The 26629-nt window shown below is 43.2% G+C and overlaps 1 protein-coding gene across 1 annotated transcript in view; it reads right to left on the minus strand.

Annotated features, from left to right (window-relative positions):
* The window catches only part of DNER (delta/notch like EGF repeat containing), a 371552-nt gene that overhangs the window by 207606 nt on the left and 137317 nt on the right, over window positions 1-26629 (minus strand). Inside the window, exons 2-3 of the mRNA XM_049888408.1 lie at window positions 3120-3416; window positions 307-401 (exon numbers count right to left, since the gene is read on the minus strand). Of these exons, the coding sequence (XP_049744365.1) occupies window positions 307-401; window positions 3120-3416 (392 nt within the window). The remainder of the gene's footprint in view (window positions 1-306; window positions 402-3119; window positions 3417-26629) is intronic.

Consider the following 26629-nt stretch of genomic DNA (forward strand, 5'->3'; position numbering starts at 1 on the left):
AAAGTTATTCTGAGGCCAACACGTCTGGCTCGGGATCTTATCTAAGGCCTCGGGTTTCTCCCTACTTCACACCGAGTCATCCAGTCCAATCCCACAGTTCCAGCCTTATGTTGATCCTAACTGTAATAGCCTCCTCTGGAACTGCTCCCTCTAGGTTTTGAGTGACCTGGGCCAGGTCTACACACAGGACTTCTTCCATGGTCCTCACTGGACCAATGAGTTATGGACCCGTCACCTATAGACACACAGCCCAGCATACGGGTCACGGTCCCAAGCTGAAGGCCTCTGAATGGAGTACTGTCTTACTTTACTGAGGAGTTCTGTGGCACATCAAAGGACACCAGGCGGCCACCTGCAGAGCTGTTGGAACTGGCATTCCCACAGGCAATATCTGGGATTACCTGGAAAAAAAAAAAAAAAAAAGACTAGTTATGGGAGTTGATCACAGTACAAGATAATATTTTATTGTAAAGCAAATTTCCACTTGCTGCTAACCGAAAGTTTGATGGCTCAAACCCACCAACTGCTCCATGGCAGAAAGATGTAGCAGTCTGCTTCTGTAAAGATTTACAGCCTTGGAAGCCCTATGGGGCAGTTCTACTCTGTCCTGTAGGGTCATTATGAGTTAGAATTGACTCAGTGGCAATGGATTTGGGGTTCTACTGTTGTTGTTTAGTTGGTTGTTTTTTGTTTGGGGCAGGGAGGACATTTTTCCATTTGTTTCTATGAAGCAGTGGTGGAAATGGGGAAGGGACAAGTCAAACCTTAGGGACTCAAAAAAACTTAAAAGAAAATGAAAATTTTACCATTTGACTTTCTGAAATGCAAAATGTTTCCCGAGAGCAGTTTGGATATTCCCAGGATGGCTCAATCTGATAAACAGGAGACTGCAGGAAAGAAAGCAGAGCTCACTCTCTGTCTCTTTCCCTTCATTTAATGAGCAAACGGTCCCTCCTCTAACCAATGTCACTGAGCCGTACATACATAAATTGAGAATGGAAGTATGTTTAGTTGTATATATTGCCACCAAAAAAAATTTAAGTATTCATCATCTCTAAATTAACTGAGAATAAAACAGAAGTTCTCAGCCCTTTCACCTCATGCCCAACACTTAGAAATTATCCAGAATGCACTGTACTCAAGTCTATGACTACAGTCCCCACTGATATTTAAATATATGAGCCCAACTTTAATTTAATTCATGTAACCAACAATTGTTACATAAGCTTTAGTCCTACAAGGCTCCAAAGAGCTTCATGTTTGCAAAGAAGCATCATTGCTTCATAAAAGGCGGGGCGGTCCAGACAAATTCACATGTCTTCCTCTGCACTTTTAACTGCTTCTGGGACAGTCTAAGAAATAACAGTGTGAAGGGAAGGTGAGGCTTTTTTATACTTACCAACCATAAGATAGCGTGTCTTTAAAGAAACAGATTTAAATGACTGGCCAGGTAGACTTTTTCTTTAAAGGATACTTCCCTGATAAGCTAGGAATCAAATCTGGTTCACGGCCAGGAACAGAACTATTAAAATCATAACTTCAAAGCATGTATTAGAAGTCTGAAATCAGAGCAAGTCCACAGATTTTTTTTTAGGTCGGCTAAAAACATTTCCCTGTAGTCTGAATGTGGCCTTCATAAACTGTGTGGCATTGAGAAAAAAAAGTGGGTCAATGAATTAGAATTACCCGAGAAAAGAAAAGGAAGGAAGAAATGCTACACGCCTTCTTTATGGCAATAAGAGAAATTTCCAGACATGTTCCTTGACCTGTGCGTTTCCTCATGTAAGCTCCAAAACCAGGTGTTTATATACAACCACAGGCTACCATGGACGTAAAGTATAGGCTATGACATGGGATTACACTCCATCACTGTGGCCCCAAACTCAGGACTTGGGTTTGTTCCCTGACAGTTCGAGCTAGTACATTTACATTTTATATCAACTTTTAGAGGTTTGCTGGAAAAATCTTCAGAATGAGACTTTCGATAACAAACATATAAGCTACACCCAGGATGGACACATTTCAACAAAAAGAATTTTCTATTGCCTGAAATAAATTTTGAAACATCCTTTTCAAATGTATTATCAAAATATTTTAAAAATCAATGATATCCGCTCTTTTCTAAATACCACTGAAGTGCTACAAGGTAAGAAAACAGAACTGAAACATGGAAAACAAAAAAAAAAAAAAATTTTTTTTTTTTTTTTAAGCAAAATATTCCATGAAGGAAAAGTAGGTCAACACTTGGAGGTCCTGTGATGGTTCATTTATATGCCTCTACATTGGGCTGTCTGCCCCAAAACTGAAGGTTTAGGGTTTGCTGAAGATTTATCTCAGAGACAGGTATGTGGATACCTCACCAGAAAAGAATGTCATTTGTGCATTTTCTTTTCTTACTTACTCCTTTTATGCTCACAAAACAATTTAATTGAAATGCTTTATCTGTGTAACCATGACTGCGTGTAACACAAGTATGGACCAGAATAAGGTTGTTGTTGTTAGCTACCATAGATTCAGCCCACAAACTCATGGTGACCCCACACAAAATGTGGACCACTGTGATCCATAGGGTTTTCACTGGCTGATTTTCCAAAGTAGATCTCCAGGTCTTTCCCCCTTGGAGGCGTATGGGGGACGGGGGTGTGCCTTGGGCACTTCATGCACGACCTGGGTGCTGCTTGAGGCAGGGTGCCAATAAGCACTTTCAGTTGGCCATCACGATTTCCATTGCCAGCTATGAGAGATCATTCAGCAATTTACCACTAATTGCCCTTAGCGCTACCTCCCATAGATAAGCCCTAGTCTTCCTAGTCCATCTTAGTCTGGAAGCTCTGCTGAAACCTCTTCAGCGTCCTAGCAACACCCAAGTCTCCCCTGACAGAAGGGTGGTGGCTGCAGGTGAGGTGCATTGGCCAGGGATCAAACTCGGGTCTCCCTCGCGGAAGGTGAGAACTCTACCGCTGAACTACGACTGCCTCAGAGAATAAGGTTAGGAGCATTGCTTTGTTCAATGGGTAGCTTAAAGGCTTTCCATTTTTATTGCCAATACTAGAACCACTAGAAATATTTTAAATTTTCTGGCTTCTTACAGAAAAATAGATGCAATAAACCATCCTCACCTCCACTTGATCCCATTTCATTTCTACAACTTTCTGCCCTGTTTTCGGCTGCCACGTTGGCAAGGTCGCGGTCGCCGGAGAGCGGGGCAGGCTGACGTCAGGCTCCTGGGTGGCGGGGACCGGCTGGAGCTGCCTGGGTGCGGTGGCCTCAGTCCAGCCAGAGGCGGGGAGGCTGGGAAGTGCCTGTTCACAGTTGGTGCCTTCGTAGCCTTCACTGCAAACGCAGAGGTAGCCATCACTGCCGCCGCTACAGTCACCATGGTGACAAGGGTTGCTGGCGCAAGGATCTGCAACAAGCTACAACGAGACCAAAAATGGGTCAATTACTTCCTCATAAGCAAAGCGGTACCACGGCTGCGCAATGAGCTCTGCGCCCCAGAGCTGCTGTCTAGGAAGCACACGCTCTTAACAATTCCGGCTGTTGGTTATCCCAAAGTTATTGCAGCATCAACCCTAAGACAGTCAGCTAGGGCCCAGCAATGCAATACCTAGCGGAGAATACCCTCCCCAAACTCAAAACCCTAAACAATGTTGATTTCAGGAACACATTATCTAGAGGAATTTTTTAAGGCAAAAATAGGTAAAACCGAAGCTCATTAGGAAGATAACAACTTTGTGTTTTTAGCTGCCGTCATGACAAATGATACCAAGAGTCTAAACTGGAATCTCATTTTTCATATGCTAGACCTTTGCTAGATTTATTCAATCTGTACGTTGAGCAAATAATCCGAGAAGCTGGACTATATGAAGAAGAATGGGGCATCAGGATTGGAGGAAGACTCCTTAACAACCTGTGTTATACAGATGACACAACCCTCCTTGCTGAAAGTGAAGAGGACTTGATGCACTTACTGATGAAGATCAAAGACCACAGCCTTCAGTGTGGATTGCACCTCAACATAAAGAAAACAAAAATCCTCACAACTGGACCAATGAGCAACATCATGATAAATGGAGAAAAGACTGAAGTTGTCAAGGATTTCATTTTACTTGAATCCACAATCAACACCCATGGAAGCAGCAGTCAAGAAATCAAAGGACACATTGCATTAGGTACATCTGCTGCAAAAGACTTTTAAAGTGTTAAAAAAAATTTAAAAAGGCAAAGATGTCCTTTAAACCATGGTATTTTCAATCACCTCATATGCATGGGAAAGTTGGACAATGAGTAAGGAAGAAAGAAGAATTGATGCATTTGAATGACAGCGTTGGTGAAGAATACTGAATACACTGTGGACTGCCAAAAGAACAAACAAATCTGTCTTGGAAGAAGTACAGCCTGAATACTCCTTAGAAACAAGGATGGCAAGACTTCATCTCACGTACTTTGGACATGTTATCGGGGGACCAGTCCCTGGAGAAGGACAACGTGTTGGTAAAGCAAACCCACTGCTGTTGAGTCAATTCTGACTCATAGCAACCCTACAGGACAGGGAAGAACTGCCGCGTAGAGTTTCCAAGGAGTCCCTGGTAGATTTAAACTGCCAACTTTTTGGTTAGCAGCCGTTAGCACTTAACCACTACACCACCAGGGTTTCCTTGGTAAAGCAGGAGTCAGCAAAAAAGAGGAAGACCCTCAATGAGAGGAACTGACACAGTGGCTACAACAATGGGCTCAAACATAGCAACGATTGTGAGGATGGCGCAGGACCGGGCAGGGTTCCATTCTGTTGTGCACAGGACCACTATGAGTCGGAACCGACTCAGCGACATCTAACAACAGACCTTTGCAAAGATTCCTCGTGAGAACTGATTGCCTCTTTTATTTCCCCTACAGATATGCTTACCTATGCCTACCAATTTCCTACCTGACAAACAACCCATTTTAAGGTGATGTTATTTATCAAAGGCTTTCAAGGTGAGCAGTTTGCACGACAATTGCTCAATAAAAGTATGCTGTTGCTGTTGTTAGGTGCCATGGAGTCGATTCCGACTCACAGAGACCCCATGTGACAGAGCAGAGCTGCCCCATAGGGTTTTCTAGGTCGTGGAAGCAAACTGTCAGATCTTTCTTCCACGGAGCCATTGGGTGGATTCGAACCGCCAACCTTTCGGTTAGCGGCTGAGCGTTTCACTGTTACACCACCAGGGCTTCTTAGAAGAAAGCCTAGTGGTGACTTAAATTAGACAGAATTTCAGGAAGATTTTTACCTCATTATTTGAAGGGTGATTACAGAGAAACCTGAGCTCACCGGATATGGCGGATAAGACTTCGGCTGTGTGTCTTTGAGATGTGTTCCTGCTCTAAATAGTGAGTTTCTCTCTGATTCCTTCACTCTGACCTCTGAGTCACCATTTATTATTACTTGGAGACACTCTACAAGACAAAGGGAAAAGATACGCTGCTTCTCTCGAGCCACCTCAAGGGTTCAAGAACGTTCTCAGCACTTATTCAATTAGAATTTGTTTCTTATGAACAGAAAATTAGACCTCTGCCTGATATTCCCCTGGCTTCTCAAGGATGGTTGTCACATAGAAATTAGTGAAGAAGAGGCTCCAGAAAAATGATGCCCTCAATCTCTCTTGCTGAAATGAGTTCACACACATAAGAGCACGTGGACAGAATTCTGCCTGGTAAAATGGCTACTCGATCTGCTAAAATCTCCTCATAAAATAATTTGCAACAACCTCCTTAAAGAATACGAAGGGATTTAGGACTCAGTAAAATAAAGCTCCAAAAATTGCTGATCCTATGCAGTAACTCAGCCACGCCTCCACAGAATCTCAGATTTAGGATGCTTAGTATTCTCAAGAGAACATTTAACCTGCAAATAGTTTAAAATATTTACAATTTTTATCAACTCACAATAAAATCAAAACTCCTTCTGCCACAGACAAGACCCTTCCAGGCCCTTTCCTGACCAGTGATCTTCTCTCCCCTCCCACTCTTCCTCCCTCCCAGCATCCTCCTCCTCACCTGCTTTCTGTCCCTCGACTATGACAAGTTCATTCCCACCTCAGGGCCTTTGTACCTGCTGGGCTCTCTGCTTGGAATGCTTTTCCCCCAACTTTTCATGGCTCTTCAGTTCATTTCAAGCAGTTTACTACTCCATCATCACCTCCTCCAAGAAGCCTTCCTTGGTTACAAAATTTAAAATAATCTCTTTTTTTTTTTTCTCTCCCACAAAAATATGAGCCCCATGAGCGCAGGGACCTTGTTCATTTCTCTATCCCCAGCACATCGAAGGATACAGAAAATGCAGGCGTGCTTTTAAAAAGCTGTAGAAAGAAATAAAGATAGGTAGATCAATGGATTTGGGGGAAGGAATATAAGATGAGGGAGGGCTGTGAACTGTCTGTTAAGTCATGACACTGTTATTTCATTTCTGATTTATTTTTAGGAAGGCTTCATGGCATGGGTGTCACCCCAAGAATTATATGACAAGAGGGAAAAAGAATTTAATTAGCTACGGAAACAAGGGGTATTGAAAGCCATGTTTCTCAAATAAACTTTTAAAATGTTGAGGTAGACCTAGTCACAAATTAAGGATTTTAATATATGCATGTAAACATGGAAATACATTTAAGTCATAGGGATGAATGTTGTTGTTAGCTGCCAGCAAGGTGGCCATCGAGTCATAGCGACCCCTACGCAACTGAACTAAACACAGCCCAGTCTGCCATCATCCCCATGATCACTTGCAGATTGGACCATTGTGATCCATAGGGTTTTCACCGGCTGGTTTTCATAAGTACATTGCCAGGCCTTTGTTCATAGTCTGTCTCAATCTGAAAGTCCTGGGGAAACCTGTTCAGCATCCCAGCAACACACGAACCTCCATTAACAGACAGGTGGTGGCTATACGTGAGGTGCCCTGGCCAGGAGTCAAACCTGGATCTCCCACATGGGAGGCAACGATTGTGCCACTGAACCACCGCTGCCCTAAGGGGTCGATTTAAACATTCATTCTCGAACTCCAAATCTCCATTGTGCAGCTTACAGAATGATGTTACTGAGGCACAGGCTGCCAATCGGGTGGCCAGAAGGCCCCTGGCTTCTGCTCCATCACCCCAGCCCGCTGCTGACAGTAGCCAGTCCCCACAGAGGCACCAAGGGCAGCTTAGATCAGCACCCCCTCCAGAAAAAATCCAGAGCACGCATTTCCATTCTTCTCATGGTAAAGGCACCAGATGTGATCCCAAGCACTCACCCCAAGATGGCCATGTAGAGTTTTCACAGAGCATTCCGTATCGTATCCCATCTGTCCCACCCAATAACTTCAAGAGAGACAAGGATTTTTCTGAACCTATTTCACTGTTGGAGAACAGAAGGGCAGCGGAGCTGAACAGCCCATCTTAACTTCCACAACCACTGCAGGAGGAAGCCAGGACTACGACCACGTCTTCTGACTTCCGGCCAAGAGTTCTTTCTACAACACGGTGCCACAACTTTGATATCAAATGATTATCACTCAAAATAGGAAATGCCCATGGAGAAGACAAAAGATAATCCTATATTTCTGTAAGCTGCAGAAAATAAGTCAGGATTAAATGTAGGCTGATTAAGGCTACCTTAAATGTTTTTTTTAGAATAAAGGTGTGATAGTAATAATATTCAACTAATATTGACTGAGTGTTTACTACTTGATAGGAACTGTACCAGGTCTGGGAATAAAATGCTAATAAAAACAGATGCCCAGCAGCCCAGCAGGCAGTGCGCGCATTCTGGTAGATAGGGTGGGTAGAGTTGGGTGGTAAAAGACCATCCCCAATTTGCCATATGCAAGAGTCAGTTCCACCAGGTAAGGGAACAAAAAGCTGAATGAACAATGTGCTGAGAATAAAGGACTCAGAAGGTGCTGCTGTCTGGACTTCATAGACGTAGGGGCTGCAGAACAGCGTATGCGATCAAACAAGCACAACTGACGTGAAGGGCAGAAACTCCCAGTGAGAGAGAGAGGGGAAAGGATACAATTAAACTGTCAATTATACAGATTTCTAAAGGAATTCAGAGCAGAAGATGAGCCGACCTAACGCACACAAACACACACGCTCAGAAACACACACTCACACCCACACATACACATGATCTCACACACTCACACACTCACACACACACACATGCACGCGCACACACTGGGATACAAAGCAAAGAATTAAGTGCATTTCGGGATCATGGAATTCTGTATCTGGTTGTTTCATGAACAGTAGCAAGGGCCTGTCATTATAGTCTCTAACACTTCAGAGTGGCCTCATAAAATAAATAAATATAAGACATTTAATCTGTTTAAGTCGCTTAACAGCAAATAAAAGATAAAATGTAAGCCCTGGCCTTTAAGCAAAATCCTGAAGTCATACATACTTATCATAAGTCCTGTTTTCCTATGCACAACTTACTGAGTTGTTTTTGTTTTTTTTTTAAGTTTGTATTTGTCGTTATCTCATAGAAGAAAAGTACTTTTGCAGAGGTCGCTACCGCTCCTGAATTCCATTAAGCCTGAATTATAAGCAGGAAATAACCCAACTGCCAAAATGCATAACGAGGCAAAAATATAATTAATAGAACTGATTTTGGGGATACACAACATTTAACAGGTAATATTTTCTTGGCTACGATTCCTGGCTCCTAATGATGCGTAAAAAAATATTTGAGCCTTTGTAAAATCGGCTATAAGAAAGAATAAAGAGAAAGCCCATGAGTTAATGGTTTTCTGCTTACAGCTTACCAATGGGCTCATTTATTAAATGCTGTATGTTTGTTGTATCACATTAATTCATCTATTCCAGCCCAATTTCTTCACCTCATCAAACTAAACTGAAACTGTTCTTTTCACATTTTATTTTACACTTTTAAAAAACATTGGTCGTCCAGTCAATTCAGACTCATGGCGAGCTCATATATGTCACAGTAGAACTGTGTTCCCTAGGGTTTTCGGTGGCTGATTTTTCAGGCGGAGATCACCAGGCCTGTCTTTTGAGACCCCTTTGGGTGGACTTCGGCCTCCAACCTTCCAGTTAGCAGTGAGCATGCTAACCCTAGACTTTTAACTGGTGTCAAATCATTTATACTACAACCGAGAGCATTTATGGGGTGTGATGGAGGGTTTGACAGGGGGCCAGATGCAAGCTAAAGTTCCTGCCAAGCCCATTCGAAGGCTGTGTGAAACCCTGGGCAGGGGCTGTCTTCCTTCTTTACACTATCTGCTACTCATGCTTTGGCAATTCCCATGCCTTCCCCATGGGAACACTAACAAAAAGATGAAAGGTCAAAACAGGAATGAAAGAGGCCCATTTACAGAGTATGTCAAAGCAATTAGGGCCTTGTCTTAGTCATCTAGTGCTGCTGTAACAGAAATACTACAAGTAGATGGCCTTCTCAAATAGAAGTTTATTCTCTCACGGTCTAGTAGGCTAAAAGTCCAAATTCAGGGCATCAGCTCCAGGGGAAGCCTTTCTCTCTGTCAGCTCTGGAGGAAGGTCTTTGTCATCAATCTTCCCCTGGACTAGGAGCTTCTCCACATGGGAACCCTGGGTCCAAAGGACATGCTCTGCTCCCAGCTTTGCTTTCTTGGTGGTATGAGGTTCCCCACTTTCTGCTCGTTTCCCTTTCCTTTTATCTCTTGTAAGATAAAATGTGGTACAGGCCACACCGCAGGGAAACTCCTTTTATAATGGATTAGGGATGTGACCTGAGTAAGAGTGTTACATCCCACCCTAATCCTCTTTAACATAATCTAATCTTGCCACATTAGCCACAGGAAGAGATTAGGATTTACAACACATCAGATGCCAAAACGATGGATAATCACACAATACTGGGAATCACGGCCTAGCCAAATAGATAACTTTTGGGGAACACAATTCAATCCATGACAGGCTTCTTCAAAGTGTAGCTTGTGAACACCCGCATGGGCATCACCTGTGCAATGGGGGGCCTTCCCAGGTGATTCTCCTGCACTAGTTCAGAGAATTCATGGGCTTTGTTCCCAACCGTGCGTATTTCTGCAGAATACTCAATCTGGCTGGTCAGTAATTCACATGACATTTATCAAGCACCTCTGATACACAGGTAAGGTACCTAGAAGAGGGGTCAGGGAGATGAAGAAGCCCAGTGCCAGCCCGCAAAGAAGGAGCCCTGGTACTGAAATGGTTAAGCGCTTGGCTGCTAACCAAAAGGTTGGTGGTTCAAGCCCACCAGGAGCTCAGTAGGAGAAAGGCCTGGCAATCTGCTCCCATAAAGATGAAGACTTTAGAAACTCTGTGGAGCGGTTCTACTGTGCCCTGAGGGGTCGTTGTGAGTCGGAATCAACTCAACGGCACCCAATAACACCAACAACAGATCTCCAAGAACTAGAAGTCTAATAGGGGAGTCAGACATACAACATGGACTCACCCTAAGCAGTCTACTTATCAGTTCATACCCTGCTTATATACATGCCAATACGCATGATCGTCTGCTTTGATTGAGATGAAGTCCCTTTTTTCATTGAAATCACTCAAAAGCTGTAATGCTGAGAGAATGGGTTTGATCATTATGGGTATGAAATGAGCAGATCATAAGCAGATCTCAGAGATGGTGTCTTTTGGAATGACAGCGGCACTCTCAACAAAGCAAAGGCAGCAACTCTGGATGCTTCCCACCAAGAGGCAGGAGGTAGCCTGGGAGTTTCCTAATGGAAAATGGAGCTGATTGAGCAGCCAGCGTCCCAGCAGGCAGCCCTGTCTGCCCAGATGGTTGAGAGACTCTGGGCAAGTCGATTACCTGCCCTGGACCACACATTCATGGTGGATTAAATGAAGGACTGGGGTAGAACATCTCAAGGCCTCCTCTAGCTCCTTGATTAGAATTCTATGGTCAACCACTCGGCTCTCATTGACACTCTTTTTAGAAGGTCCAGAGAAGAACACAGCAGAGTAGGGGTCCCCCCCTTCGTCACATATTGATTGCCATGCTCAATGGTCAAAATCATCCTGGGAAGTGGGAAGGGTGTTGAGGAAACCAAACTCAATGAAGCCCAGGAGGAGAGCTTTCATTCCAACCCTTCACCCTACACACACTGATGGCACAGTGTCTTAGTCATCTAGTGCTGCTATAACAGAAATAGCACAAGTGGATGGTTTTAACAAAGAGAGGTTTAGTTTCTCTCAGTAAAGTAGGCTAAAAGTCCAAATTCAGGGCATCAGTTCCAGGGGAAGGCTTTCTCTCTCGTCGGCCTTCTCGTCAATCTTCCCCTGGACTAGGAGCTTCTTTGCACAGGATCCCCAGGTCCAAAGGACCCAGTCTGCTCCTGGTGCTGCTTTCTTGGTGGTATGAGGTCCCCAACTCTCTGCTTGCTTCCCTTTCCTTTTATCTCTTGAGAGATAAAAGGTGGTGCAGGCCACACCCCAGGGAAACTCCCTTTACCTTGGATCAGGGAGGTGACCTGGGTAAGGGTGATGTTACAATCCCACCCTAATCCTCTCAACATAAAACTACCATCACAAAATGGAGGACAACCACACATGGCCTAACCGAGTTGATACACACATTTTGGGGGACACAATTCAATCCATGACACACACCTTAAATGAGCCAGCAGCACATGATCACTGAGGGGATATGTGGCCTCATACACTTCCATTGAGGAGTAAGATGTGGGTACAGATGAGAAATAACTAAGGGGAACATGCGAGTGATGTTAAGAAGTAAGCAGAATGGACCACTGTTTTCGCAGCTTGTCTGAGGGGCAGAATCAATTAGGGAATGCTTTTTAGTACAGATTCCCTGGCCCCAAGCTGGTAATCAGAAACTGCCTGTTGCTTTTGGGCGCCGTGGAGTCGAATTCAAATCATAGTGACCCCATGTGATAGAGTAGAACTGTCCCATAACAGGTTTTATTGGCTCTACTCTCTATGGAAGCAGATCACCAGGTCTTTTCTCCTACGCAAACCACTGGGTGGGCTTGAACCGCCAACACTTCATTCGGCAGTAAGCGCTTAACTGTTTGTGCCACCAGTGTTCCCCAGATGATTCCGATGAGCCTGGTCCAAAGACCAAAATTTGGACATTTTTGGGATAGGCCAGGGGTCAGAAAACCACAACCTGCAAGCTAAATCCAGTCTGTTCCTGTAAATAAAGTTTTATTGGAATACAATCATGCCCATGTGTTTATGTTTTGACTGGTTTTGTGCTACAGCAGTGGTTAAATAGTTGCAACAGAGACTCTCTGGCCCTCAAAGCCTATAATATTTAGGATCCGGCCTTTCAGTTTTCCAAGCTTTGGTCTAGCCAATAAGTACTTTGGGTTTCACAAAAGAAAGAAGACAAGTAGGTGGGATCATCTGGGAGGACTCAAAGGAAGAAGACCATTTTTAACAGCACCATTATAAAGTCAACAGCAATTGCATGTATTTTTTTTCTCCACATCTAACCCCCTTACTGGGCTGTCATGTAGGAAGTGCTTAAGTAACGGAAGGATATTTGTCGATACAACTTAAGGCAGAGATGGGACTAGATACACTTTTAAGCATAGGAATTATGTTCAGGAATGTGGCAGAAGGAATCTTGGCAGTATGAAAGGAATACTTATCTAGAGACCCCACTCTAAGTCAAAACAGAGTGGGGGTTTATACCCTCATCACTCCTTTACTGGTAGAAATGTGGAAATCCTCCCCACCTCCCCACCCCCATCCACCCATTATTAACTGAACTAAACGGAGATGAATGATAGGCAGCCCACTATAAAAGCTAAACTTAGAAATAGGTGGGAGCTTGGAGAAGGGTGGGTACAGAAGGATCACACCAACCAAGGGGCCTTGAAGTACCAAGAGAGTGTCTAAGTCGGCCAACTGTGAGAGCGGATCGTACAAAGGTACTCTAGAATTCAGAGTTCGGGGTTACTGGAGAAATGATAATGAACAATTGCCTGCCTGAGACCCTGTGATGCAGCAGCTAAAACCTGGAGTCCTCCTCTCATTTGTGGGTGATGTTGGATGAGCCCAGGACGTTTCCAGGGACTCACTTTCCTCAACTGTAAAAAGAAGAGATGGGTCTAGACAGTTCTAAAGTCCTTTCAGCTCTTAACATTGTATTTCTACGTCCAAAATGGGGATTCCGCTGGTGGAAAAATGTCATCTTCGTGCTGAAAGGCAAATGAACAATGTTGGAGTCCAACTGTCATAGTATTTTTGTCATAGAAGAGGAATTTTTCCCACTTTGTTCAATAAAGATCTCAACTGTAGTCCAACACCAACTGTTTACCCACCAGGAGTAAAGATGTGGAAAAAAAAAAAAAATCACTACAATATTTATGCCAGTAGTAGACTCAGCCAAGGAACGCATCCCATGAATATTTCTTAGATTCAAATAATGAAAATGTTCATTCACTTTCCTGAAAAAAGAACATATTCCCATGTTTTAATACTTCTGTATTATGGATTCTGGATCCACTAGAAAAATCACGCTAAGGCTAATTTAGGTAGTCAATTTTTCCCCTCAATTCTGAATCAAGTTTCTTGTAGCCAGCCTGTCCTGATTTTTGCACGTGGATTGAGTCACATTTGTAAGTAGGCTAAAAGGAGATTACAAACAGAATCCAAACTTAGGACTACGAGATGTTCCATTAAAAATAAACCACTACATGTCTAATTGTTTTCCTACTTTTTTATGGCGTCTCTTTGAAACGCTGCATTTGGAAATTGCCTTAAAATTGCAGTACTTTTGCTTTCATCTGGCTATCATACATAGTTGATAGATCAATCTTTAAGCCCTGCTCAGTTATTTTTTTTTTTTTTTCAGTTATAGCAAGAATCAAATGAACTGTTCTTCAGATCCTAGCATACTCTTTGGTCCTTGGTTTCCATATTTAACTAGATCCTAAGCGATAACATTCAGTGGCGTTTACTTGCGTCGGCACACCAGCCTCAAAGGAATCACTTCTCCCCACCCCCGCTTCTTCTTTTTTCCTCTAGTCATTCAAGGACCAGTTCCACAATGGAAGTCAGAAACGTACAGAACAATTTCAGTGCCCACATTCTTGTTTTGCTTCTCATAGGAGATCCACTCGTAAATGCTAGCAAGCTCTTATTACAAAACAAAAGTGCTCTGAAGAGGGAGACAGGTCAACTCTTACCTCCCTGCCTAGTCAGGAATAGGAGCCTGCAGACAACCCAGGAATTAAACTTCCTACAAACAGCACGATCATCTCAAATGGTACAGAAAAAAACCTGTTATTAAACTCAACACCCATTTAGGGTAAAGACTTTTAGCAAATTGGAAACAGAAAGAAAGTTCTGTACTCTCGTGAAGAGTACGTAAAAGGAACTTTCAGCCAACATAATGCTCACTAATGAAACGTCGAGAGGGTTCTCTCTGAAACTGAGAACAAAACAAGGATGTCTGCTATTGACAATATACTAAGGTTCTAGCCAGTGCAGCAAGGCAAGAATGACAAAGTGTGAGGATCAAACAGGGAAGAAAAGTCAAGATCAAGAGACTATGTGATTATGCAAGCAGATAAATTATTACAATATATAACTTCAGCAAGTTTGCAAGATACTAGGTCAAAAACATAACAATTGCATTTATATATGTCTGCAAAAAAAAAAAATCTAAGAAAGATATTGTTTACAATACATCAAAAAATATTAAATACCAAACCCATTGCCGTCAAATTGATTCCGACTCATAGTGACCCTACAGGAGAAAGTAGAACTGCCACAAGCGTTTCCAAGAAGCAGCTGCTAAATTCAAGCTGCCAATGTTTTGGTTAGCAGCCAAACATTTAACCACTGAGCCACCAGGGCACCACAAAGAGAACTGTAAAATTGTAAAATAGTATTGAGAGAAATTACAGAAGGCATAAAGAAAAGGAAAGATAGTCTAGTCATGGGTTAGAAAAGCCAATATTACAAAGGTTCAAATTTTCCCCAAAGTGATCTACAGTTTCAACAGTTGTTTTTTTTTCCCCCTTGTTAAAAATAGGCCAAAATAGCCCAAGCACTCTAGAATAAGAAAAGACACGTGGGAGGCCTCACTCCACAAAATATCAAGAATTTGAAAGCTACAGTAATTACGACAGTGTGATATTGGCAGAACAATGAACAAATAGACGAATGGAGTAGAATGGAGAGCCAAGAAAGAGAAACCAAACATATATGAGTCCTTGATTTCTAACAAAATTATCTGCCTAGAGCAGTGCAATAAATACAGTCTTTTCAATAAATTGATATACATATGGGGGAATTAAAGTTTAACCCCTACCTCATACCATATACAAAAATAAATCCTAAGTGGTTTTCGGATCTGAATATGAATGGCCCAAGAAAGCAAGTTTCTAAAAGATAACAGAAGAGAATATCTTCATGATTTGGGGGAAAAGATTTAATAAACAGGACACAAATGGCACTAGCTATAAAGGAAAATGTTAACAAATTGGATGATACCAAAATTATTAACTTTTCATTAAAACATGCCAGAGACTAAAAAAGGAAGTCACAGAATGGATGAAGATATCTATAATACCTGCAGTCCTCAAAGGACGCAGCTCCAGAATAAAGAATTCTTATACATCACTGAGAAAAAAAAGACAACTCCATGGAAAAGGAGACTTGAAAAGACATATCACCAAAAATTATATTCAAATGGCCAATAAATATAGGAAAAGTTGCTCAACTTCATTAGCAATCAGAGAAGTACAAAGTAAAATTCCAATGAGAGACCACTACACGTTGACCAGAACAGCCAAACCCAGAAACCTGGCAAGTGCTAGTGAAGACATAACACGACAGGAAATGTAAAGTGGTTGCCGAAGTGTATATTGGTACAACTATGTCTTAGTCACCTAGTGCCGCCATAACAGAAATATCACAAGTGGATGGCTTTAAGAAAGAGAAATTTATTCTCTCACAATCTAGGAAGCTAGAAGTCCAAATTCAGGGAGTCAGCTCCAGGGAAAGGCTTTCTCTCTCTATTGGCTCTGGGGGATGGTCCTTGTCATCAATCTTTTCCTGGTCTGGGAGCTACTCTGCCCAGGAACCCCAGGTTCAAGAGACATACTGTGCTCCCTGAGCTGCTTTCTTGGTGGTAAGAGAAGCCCATGTCTCCCTGCTCACTTCTTTCTTTTATATCTCAAAAGAGATTGACTTAAGACACAACCTAATCTTGTAGGCTGAGTCCTGCCTCATAAACATAACTACTGCTAACCCTACCTCATTAAAATCATAGAGGCAGAATTTACAACACATCATAAAATCACATCAGATCACAAAATGATTGACAATCACACAATACTGGAAATCATGGCCTAGTCAAGTTAACACACATCTTTGGGGGACACAATTCAATCCATAACAAACCACTTGAGAAAACAGATTTTCATTATCTACTAAGGTTGAATTACCGTGGGACCCGCAATCTGCCTAATCCACCAATCCATATATGCCTAAAATACATGCAAGCAAATACACACCAAGAGATACATACGAGAATGCTCATAGCATCATAATTTGTAATAGCCCAAAACTAGAAACAACCCGATATCCATTAAGAGTAGAATGGATAAATAGATTGTAGTACATGCACATTACGGAATACTACATGACAATGAAAGAAAGAAAAAAACAAAAAAGAACTATAACCTTGACCAACAATAGGAATAAATTCCCCCCAATACAATGTCGTTTCCTTTTGAGTAAAGGCCACAAGCAGCAAAATGAAACCATGGTAATAGTACGTGATGTCCTTAAGCGATTATAAATACAAATCTGGTATTCAGGACAAAGCTATAAGCTTGTGATTCCAATTTGGAAATTATCAGAATATACAGAGGAGTGGTTGACATTTGCATGCTACAAAAAATCAGAGATCATTGAGGGCAAGTCATCAGAAAAGGCAGGGGGGATCAGTTAGAGGCAGGAAAACATCATGGAAGAGAATAGAAAGGGGGCAGGGGATAAAAGGCAGAAATTAAAATGCCTTGAGGGCCCATACACACCCAAACCAAAACCAAACCTAATGCCAGCAAGTCAATTCTGACTCATAACAACCCTATGGGACAGAGTAGAACTGCTTCCATAGGGTTTCCAATCTTTACAGGAGCTGACTGCCAAATCTTTCTCCCGAGGAGTGGCTGGTAGGTTCCAACGAACAACCTTTTGGTTAGCAGCTGAGCACTTAACCACTGCGCCACCAGGACTCCATCCATACACAACAGGTACCTTTATATGTAGTAACTCATTTGCTGGTAACAACCCCTTGAAATAGATACTAGCCCCATTTCATCTGTAGGGAACTAAGGCTCAGAAAGGTTAAGCAGCTGGTCCAAGGCTACACCTGGGAGGTGTCAGAGCTGGGATCTGAACCCGAGTCTCAATGATTCCAAACTGCATCCCTTTTCTATATCCCATATTGACTCTTATTGCATCTCGTTGGGTCAAGGAGTGGTTTTTGGAAGGACAGTGTGGCTAACTGCCATAGGCTACCAGAGCACAAGTAGCAAGACTGCTGGAAAGTGGAGTTGGCATTGGACAAGAGCAGTTTAGGTCCCGTGGAGGGGTCAGGTCCATCATCCAGTGGGTCAAGGAGAGGACCTTGGTGCTCAGTGGAATGAGAGGAACCTGGCTCCAGTTCACTGTAGATTCCAGGTTAACAGAGCCCAACTGTGAGCAACTCCTCAGAGCAACTCCTATGGAAAGAACACCATAGCGAGCAGGCTTAGCTCAGCAGCCCTGAGGACCCTGGTTTACGGTTTTGTTGAAGGAGCCCATTTTGCATCCATGGAACGTGAGATGCCTGAAGGCTCATCAAGGAAAATGGAGTCCAAGGGAATGTGTTCAAGTCAGACTTAAAACAAAACCCGCTGCTGTCAAGTCGATTCCAACTCATAGTGACCCTATAGGACAGAGTAGAACTGCCCAATAGAGTTTCCAAGGACCGTCTAGTGAATTCAAACTGCTGACCTTTTGGTTAGCAGCCGTAGCACTTAACCACTACTCCACCAGGGTTTCCCAAGTCAGACTCATTCTTTAAAAGAGAGCCTCTTGGTCCTGTTATGTGACCCCAACGGTAGTCTCAATTATTTTATTTTTTAAAAGGTATACCTGACAAATGACACTTGTATGGGGTAACAGAGAGCTGCAAAACCAAGCACACAGTAGAAAACCAAATCCATGCCACTGAATTGATTCCAACTCATGGCGACCCCGTGTGTGACACAGTACAACTGTTCCACAGGGTTTTCTTGACCGTAATCTTTTATGGAACTAGATTGCCAGGCCTTTCTTCCACAGCACTACTGAGTGGATTCGAACCACCAACCTTTCGGTAAGTAGCAGAGAGCAAACTGCTTGCCTCATCTAGGGACCTCAGGCACGCAGACTCCCGTTGCCATGGAGTCGATTCAGACTCACAGCAACCCTACAGGACAGAGTAGAACAGCCCTGTAGGGTTTACAAGTGGTGAAGCTGGTAAATTCGAACTGCCGATCTTTCGGTTAATAGCCGAGCTCTTAACCACTGCACCACCACGGCTCTTAGGCCCTCAATATCGATTGTCTGAAACAAAGAAGAGACCACATTGCTTTCTTTTTTGACAATTCTTCACCTGCGCTGTTTCTTGTTCTTGCAAATCTGCTGGCTCTGAGGCCCAGGCCGGACCCTTAGCAAGGAGAGAAATCCACGGGTGCTAGTGAAACTCAGGTTACAGAAGAGAAATACCAGGCTGGCCCTATTTGGCCATGGTTTATGCTTTAAGCTGCAAAGTGTTATGTATGCGTGTGCACCTGGCTGGCTTCTTGACTACTTTGATGTTTGTTATTCTCTCTGTAGGCACACAAAATTCCCTCTGCCTTTAAATGGAAGCAGCTGCTCTAACTGTAATACCCATCTGCTCCCGGAGACAAGGACAAAAGCCAGGGGCTCTGCAGGCAGACCCAAAGTCTTCACACTGTCCATCCTCATTCACCTGGACATACGCCTTCTGTAACCAGCAGACTTTGTATGAGCAGCTTCACTAAGAAAAAAAAGCGCAAAAGGAAACACATTAAAATTCAAGCCACCGAAAGAGCAGGCCCTGGATATCCACTAGCAGTTGTTTTCAAATAACCAAGAGGGAAAGGGCCCCAAAAAGCATGTGTTCTTGGATTAGTCATCTTATAGAATGGTCGGCAAGATGCTCTGTGCCTGGCAGGCAACTCCTACCAAGGGGCCAAGGGTTTCTTCGTTGCTCCTTTTTCTCGGGTGGAAGCTAAGAGGATCTTTAAAGTTATGAAAGGCAGAAGAAACAACAGGAAAAAATTAAATAGAAAAACAGGGCTGAGAGACACAAGAGGTCATCCATAAAGGCCCCACCAATCACCAGCAGCCACGCATTGTGAAACCCGAAAACAAGGATGGTCAGCAACAGAGACAGCAGTCTCTGTGGTCTGGGGGTTAGGGGAGGGAGTGAGGGGGCAGAGGACAGAAAGCCACCACCACCGTCATCCCACAGCACTGTGGACACAGAGCAGCTCTGCTGGGAACCAGGAGAGAAGACATCACAGCTACACGTCAGGGACGAACCAGTTGCCATCAAGTCAACTCCAACGCACAGCGACCCCCTGTGTGTTAGAGCAGAACTGCACTCCACAGGGTTTCCTATGGCCCATTTTTCGGACGTAGACCACCAGGCCTTTCTTCTGAGGTGCCTCTGGGTAGACTCGAACCACCAACTTTTTGGTTAGCAGCCAAATGGTGTAACCATTTGCATCAGCCATGGACTGCTCACTTCAGGGCACTGTGTTTTCAAACACAGAGGGGTTCCCTCCTCTGTGACACGCTAAACGGCACATCGGTAGAGAACTGGCACCTATATAATTACATCTACAGAAGCAGGAGGGCACAGGTACTATAGTCTTGAAGTCTCTCTACAATATCAGTCATCCAAATCATCTCTTTAAAAAAAAAACAAATATTTGGCATTTCCAATTAACTCATGAAACTGGAAGACTAGAGAAACGCGCTGAGAAGACTGTGAGTAAAGCAGAACATGCAGGCTGAAGGGCTGCCAGCTTGCATTCTCTGAACCGCTTTAGTTTGGCGATGGAACCAATCTCAGTTTCTAGTGCTTGCCAACTTGGCCTCTGTGAATTAAGTTAGTGTAAAAAGATTATAAACACGGGGACTCTTCCCGAATGCCCAAATTCTGTGTCAGTTGTTAGCTGAGGTCGAGTCGGTTCCGACTCATAGCGACCCTATGTACAACAGAACTAAATGCTGCCCAGTCCTGTGCCATCCTCACAATCGTTGTTATGCTTGAGCCCACTGTGGCAGCCACTGTGTCAATCCATCTCATTGAGGGTCTTCCTCTTTGTTGCTGACCCTCTACTTTGCCAACCAACTGCTGGAGGCAGTCATAATAACAGCTTTATTAGTGGAAAGTCTCATTATTCAGGACTTTCATTACAACAGATTGAACTGATGGGCAGACAGTTTTCCAGCTAAAAATATAGAGAATATTGTTGTTGTGTGCCATCGAATAAATTCCAACTCATAGTGGCCCTATAGGACAGAGGAGGATTGCTCCATAGGGTTTCCTAGGTTGTAGTCATTATGAGAACAGATTGCCAGGTCTTTTCTCGCACAGAGCCACTGGTGGGTTTGAACTGTCAGCCTTTTGGTTTAGTGGCCTCGCACTTAATCATCGAACAACCAGAGCTTCCTTGTATAAAATATTGAATAAAATAAAAGATGGAAACCCTGGTGGTGTGGTGGTTAAGCACTACGTCTGTTAACCCAAAAGGTCAGCAATTCAAATCTACCAGGTTCTCCTTGGAAACTCTATGGGGCTGTTCTACTCTGTCCTATAGGGTTGCTATGAGTTGGAATTGACTAAATGGTAACAAGTTTTTTTTTTTTTAGTTCAGAGGTGTAAGCTTAAGAAAAAGAGCAAGAGGTGAAGGGAAAGCTCCAAGTTCCAGAAATGAGAAGAGAATTTATAACCACAGCAATTAGCAGAAGATGACCCTGCAATGACCAGAAAAAAGACTAAAGAGGTGGGGGTTGGGGTTCCAGAAATCCTTGAGCAGAGGAAACCAAAGCTCAGGAGCCAAATCTGGCCCATTGCCTAATTTTGTAACATTTTATTGTAACACCAAAGCCAAAAAAAGCCCAAACCCTTTGCTGTTGAGTTGATTCCAACCCATAACAACCCTACAGGACAGAGTAGAACTGTCCCCATAGCGTTTCCAAGGAGCACCTGGTGGATTCGAACTACCGACTTTTGGTTAGCAGCCTTAGCACTTAACCACTGAACCACCGGAGTTTCCAACACAGGTCATACCAATTAGTTTACATATTTTCTGTGGCCATTTCCCAGAGGTGCATGGTTGCGACAGAGAATACATGGCCTGCAAAATCGAAAACATTTATTTCCTGGCCCTTTATGAAAAAAAGGTGGCCAATTCCTGCTCTAGATGAAAATATGGGATGATAACTTTATGACCTCAAGGTAGGAAAGAATCTCTTGAGTAAAGCTCATAAAATAAATGATGAATAAATTAAACTAAATGAAAATTTAAATGAATGAGTGGGAGCTGCACCCGTTGACACTAGATCAATCTTAGAAATTCAGTGACCACTGGAAGCAAGAGCAAGTCCCGGAAAGACAGGTACGGTGTGAGTCTTCTGTGTTCACTTTACACCTACGTCGTAAAAGTATAAAACATGAACAGAAAGCCTGTATACCAACTCAGCATAGCAACTGGGATCAAGAAAAAGCAAGGAGCGGGGAGGAGGCTTTAACTGTATCTGAGCTGTTTTATTAAACAACAACAATTACAACGACAAAAGAAAAAAACCTGAGACAAATATGGAAGAATGATGTTTGCTGAATTGCAGTGGTAGATGCTAATTATATTATTCTCTGTGCTTTCCTGTATGGTTGAAATATTTCATAATAGTAAATCGTTATTAAAAATATCATCTTCATCATTCAATAAGTACTTATCGACCACCTTCTGTGTGATGGGTGTGGTTCTGGGCTACCTGTCAGCTAACTGTGGCCCATGGGTCAAACCCAGCCTGCCACCTGCGAGTAAAAATGATTTTTGCATCTTTAAATAGTCGGAAAAGATCAAAAGAACAATAATATTTCACGTCATGTGAAAATTATATAAGATTCAAATTTCAGAGTCCACTGAAAGACATTTTCATTTGTTTTTCAGCTTCTGATCTTCCTAGAAGATCCCCATCTGGGTATAAGAAACGACTGGCTGAACCAGTAAAGACCGGCTGCGGCCTGTAATGCATGCACAGGACAGACCCCCAGATGACTTCTCCAGAACAAAAGTGCCATTAAAAGACTGAAAGGAACCAAAGTGCCGCAGGACACAACTGAGGGAAAACATTCAGAAGCGAGAGGTCCGCACCAGCATCTGGCCCAGAGGTCTTCCCACCACCTCGCTGTTATTATGCATATGATTCCCCAGAAACTTAATGAATATGTATAACTTCCTTATTCTGCTGCCCCAGAAATGTGTAGCACACCCCTGGAACAGGCAGCCTGATAGGAGAAAATTTCTCCTGGCTTCTTGCTTGCCAGCTCATGACAAATCTTGTTCTCAATTTCCCAAAGGCCGCTATATCGGTCATCGGCTTTCCCTGCACGCCAGGCAAGGCCCACATTTGGCCCCCTTACAGGAACACAGCCACGTTCACTTGTTTACCTGTCATCTGTGGCTGCTTTTGTGCTACGGAAGGGCGGGGTAGTTGAGTAGTTGCCACAGAGACCTATGGCCCACGAAACGGAAAATATTTACTATCTTGCCCTTTCGGAAAAAGTTTGCTGACCCCTGCAGGCCCTAACCAGTAAACCAACTGCCCTTCCGTTGACTCAGACTCATGGCAACCCCATGTGTGTCAAAGTAGACCTGTGCTCCATAGGGTTTTCAATGGCTGGTTTTTCAGAAGTAGATTACCAGGCCTCTCTTCTGACGCACTTCTGGCTGGACTCAAACCTCCCACCTTTTGGTTAGCAGCTTAGTGCTTAACCGTTTGCACTGCCCAGGGACTCCTCTGCACGCCAGGTGTTGGTGGATGGACACAGATGACAGACACTACAGATATGTCAACTCCATCAAACACTGTAGCCTATGTGTATGAGAGAATGCAGGAAAAGACAAAGACAGCTTTTTTTCCTGCAGAGATTATGCAATCCACTTTTTATTGCTCTAATAAAGAATGCTAAATAATTGTAGAGCCGCCCGCAATAAGGCAGAAATATTTTTATGATCTTCTTAGTCCCCAGAATTACATCACTGATTCAACTCATCAGCCAGAAATTATTCACAACATGAAACTTTATCATATAAGAAATTTCACGAGACAATACTTCCTGCAAAAGCTTTAACAGGAATTAAAATACCTATAAAGTTATAGATGACTCTTTTAATGTTGTTTGTGTCTATAGTTACGTTCAGAGTAAAATATTAAGAAAAGACTAGCTGTGACCTGGTCCGTTTTGTTTTGATGATGAAAAGTTCTTTGAGTTTGGAATGAGCCACACCCGATCAACCCAAGCTCAAGTTCTGAAAACAAACCTGAAAGACGTGTGCCCTTTGTCAGTAAAGAGTGTATATGATACAGGAAAGTCAGTATTTGTGGTCCAAACACTGTTGTTGTTGTTGGGTGCCATCAAGTCTATTCCAACTCATAGCAACCCCACGCGACAGAATAGAACTGCCCCATAGGGTTTCCGAGGCTGTAATCGGTATGGAGACAGATTGCCACATCTTTCTCCCACGGAGCAACTGGTGTGTTCAAACCGCTGACCTTTCAGTTAGCAGCTGAACCCTTAACCATTGTGCCACCTGGGCTCCTCCAAACACTCTGAACAACCTCAAAGTCAATGGACATTGATAGCAACCACGAAGAAGAGAATAGTTTTCTGAAAAGCAAGAAGTGCACTTAGAAGAATGTTTTTCAGAAAACAGCCCATTTCACATAACAGCTGAGATCCACATTCAGACAGACAGCTCTGTCGTTCACACCAGCCACAGAGGAATCTGCTGCCGATGCTCAGAAGACGACTCAGAGTCATGGAGAACACCATCAACGGCCTTACATTTGCTCTGTTTGGCAACGCACAGAAGAGCACTGTTTCCTCAACCAGCAACAGCATTCTGGATGACCACTTATCAGGACTGGGTTCCAGGAGGGAGTCCTTGCATGATATTTGCGCCCCTTGTGCAACCCTGAACGCCAGTTTCCACATCTGTCAAATGACAATCACAATACATATAGTGTTTGCATCCATGGTTCCCAAACTGTGTGCCAAAGTACACTGGGTGTGCCATAGTGAACACATAGGAGCACCAGAGATTATATATATATATTTTTAATCTTGAAGGGTGTCAAAGGGATACACAACTCTGTCAGACATCATGCAAACTACAAGTTCAATATAGTTTCCGGTGTCAACATCAGATCCTGCTACATTCCTTTATAGTGTTAAAAAGCAAAGACATCCCTTTGAGGACTAAGGTGCACCTGGCCCAAGCCATGGTATTTTCAATAGCCTCATATGAATTTGAAAGCTGGACAATGAATAAGGAAGACTGAAGAACTGATGCCTTTGAATTATGGTGTTGGTGAAGAATATTGAATACACCACAAACTGCCAGAAGAACAAACAAATTTGTCTTGGAAGAAGTACAGCCAGAAGGCTCCTTAGACACAAGGTTGGCAAGACTTCATCTCACATACTTGGGACATGTTATCAGGAGGGGCCATCCCTGGAGAAGGACATCATGCTTGGTAAAGTAGAGGGTCAGTGAAAAAGAGGAAGACCCTCACGAGATGGATTGACACGGTTGCTACAACAATGGGCTCAAGTATAACAACGATTGTGAGGATGGCACAGGACTGGGCAGTATTTTGTTCTGTTGTACATAGGGTGGCTATGAGTCACAATCAACTAGCCAGTACCTAATAACAACAACAACAATCCTTTTCATGATGTCATATCGTAGCAAAGCTGGATTTTCAGCAGTTGCTGTGATAAAAATCAAGTACTCTGTCAAAATCAATGTGAACAGAAAATGAGGATGGCGAGGATCAATTTGAGAAGCTATGCAGTACCCAATAGGCACACACATCCCACTAGTATGCTGTTGTGGTTAGTTTAGAATGAAATAAATATATTACTTGTTCTTTCAATTTATGTGCATTATTTTTTTCAAACAGCCATGAAGTTGTGTAGATATAAATATTAAGTTGTTTGGACTTAAGTATTTAATATTTGGACCCACTAGCTATTTCTTTTGGCCCAGGACACTGTAAAAAAGCTACTGTGACACCAGCATGAACCAAGAAAATTTGGAAACCTCTGGCTTACACAAGCATGGTTGTTGTGGGGTGATATGTAAAAGTTATCAAGTATATCATTTTACAAGTGATTTCCATGAAAAAAGTAAATTTCCAGTGTTCTGCCAATTATAACTGTAGAAATCTCAACAAGCTAGAAGCTCGGCTTGTCCATCAGTCCTCATCTTCTAAGGAAGCCAAGTAGCTGAAATTTTAAGAGACCAGTAGGCAGACCGCAGAGAGAACATGTGTACTGATCAATGATTGAAATATGAGTTGGCGATGTACCCAACTGACACAGCTCTTTGGCAGATCCACCGTGTGTGGCAGGCAAGCCAGATGTTTTTACTCCTATTTCACAGAGAAGGAAACCAAGGTTCCATGAGGTTACTTGAGTGTACAGGATCCTTAAGTAGTAGAGCATAACTGGAACTCAGTTCCCTAAACCTAACTTCACCAATCCGTCCCCTCAGAGGTGTTGACAGGAAACCATTAATATCACAGGATGCAAACTCCACAGTCCACCTAACCTCTCCATCCCTTTAAAGGCCCCTCCTTCAGTAGGCAGGGAAAGGGTGTGAACACTTTGCATTGGGAGCCCTTTGCTGTCTGTTACCGATCATTCTTCCGTTTCCACAGCTCTGTTCTCCTATCAGTCACGGTGTGGACTAGGCAGCCATTAGTTGCAAAATGAAGCCAGTTGCACCTCTGAGTCCAGCACTTAAACCAAAATAAACCTGTTGCCATAGAGTTGATTCCAATTCACAGCAGCCCTATAGGACAGAGTAGAACTGCCTCATGGGGTTTCCAAAGCTGTAAAGCTTTACGGAAGCAGACTGCCACATCTTTCTCCCACGGAGGAGCTAGTGGGTTCGAACCGCCAACCTTTCAGTTTGCAGCCGAATGCTTTAACTGCTGCGTCACAGGGCTCCTGAGTCCAGCATAACTAGGTTCAAATCCCAGCACGGCCACATAAAGCCTCACAGCCCTTAGGCAGCTAAAGTAACCTCTCAACTCCTCAGCTTTTCCATATTTGAAATGGAGATGTTTTCTTTGCTGGACTGCTGAGGATTACCAAGGAGGAGCTTGGTCTTAGGTGCGGAATTCAGGTCAGTGAATTTGGGGGTCCTGGTTCCCCAGATATATCTCAGCTGTTCGGTTATGCGCAGTGCTGACTGTCTTTCATTCACTGTGCTCCCACAGAGTCACAGTCTTAACCAACCCGCACCTCATGGCATCAGTTGGATGACTGG

The sequence above is a fragment of the Elephas maximus genome, chromosome 6, assembly GCF_024166365.1.
Source record: "Elephas maximus indicus isolate mEleMax1 chromosome 6, mEleMax1 primary haplotype, whole genome shotgun sequence".
Taxonomy (NCBI): Eukaryota; Metazoa; Chordata; class Mammalia; order Proboscidea; family Elephantidae; genus Elephas; species Elephas maximus.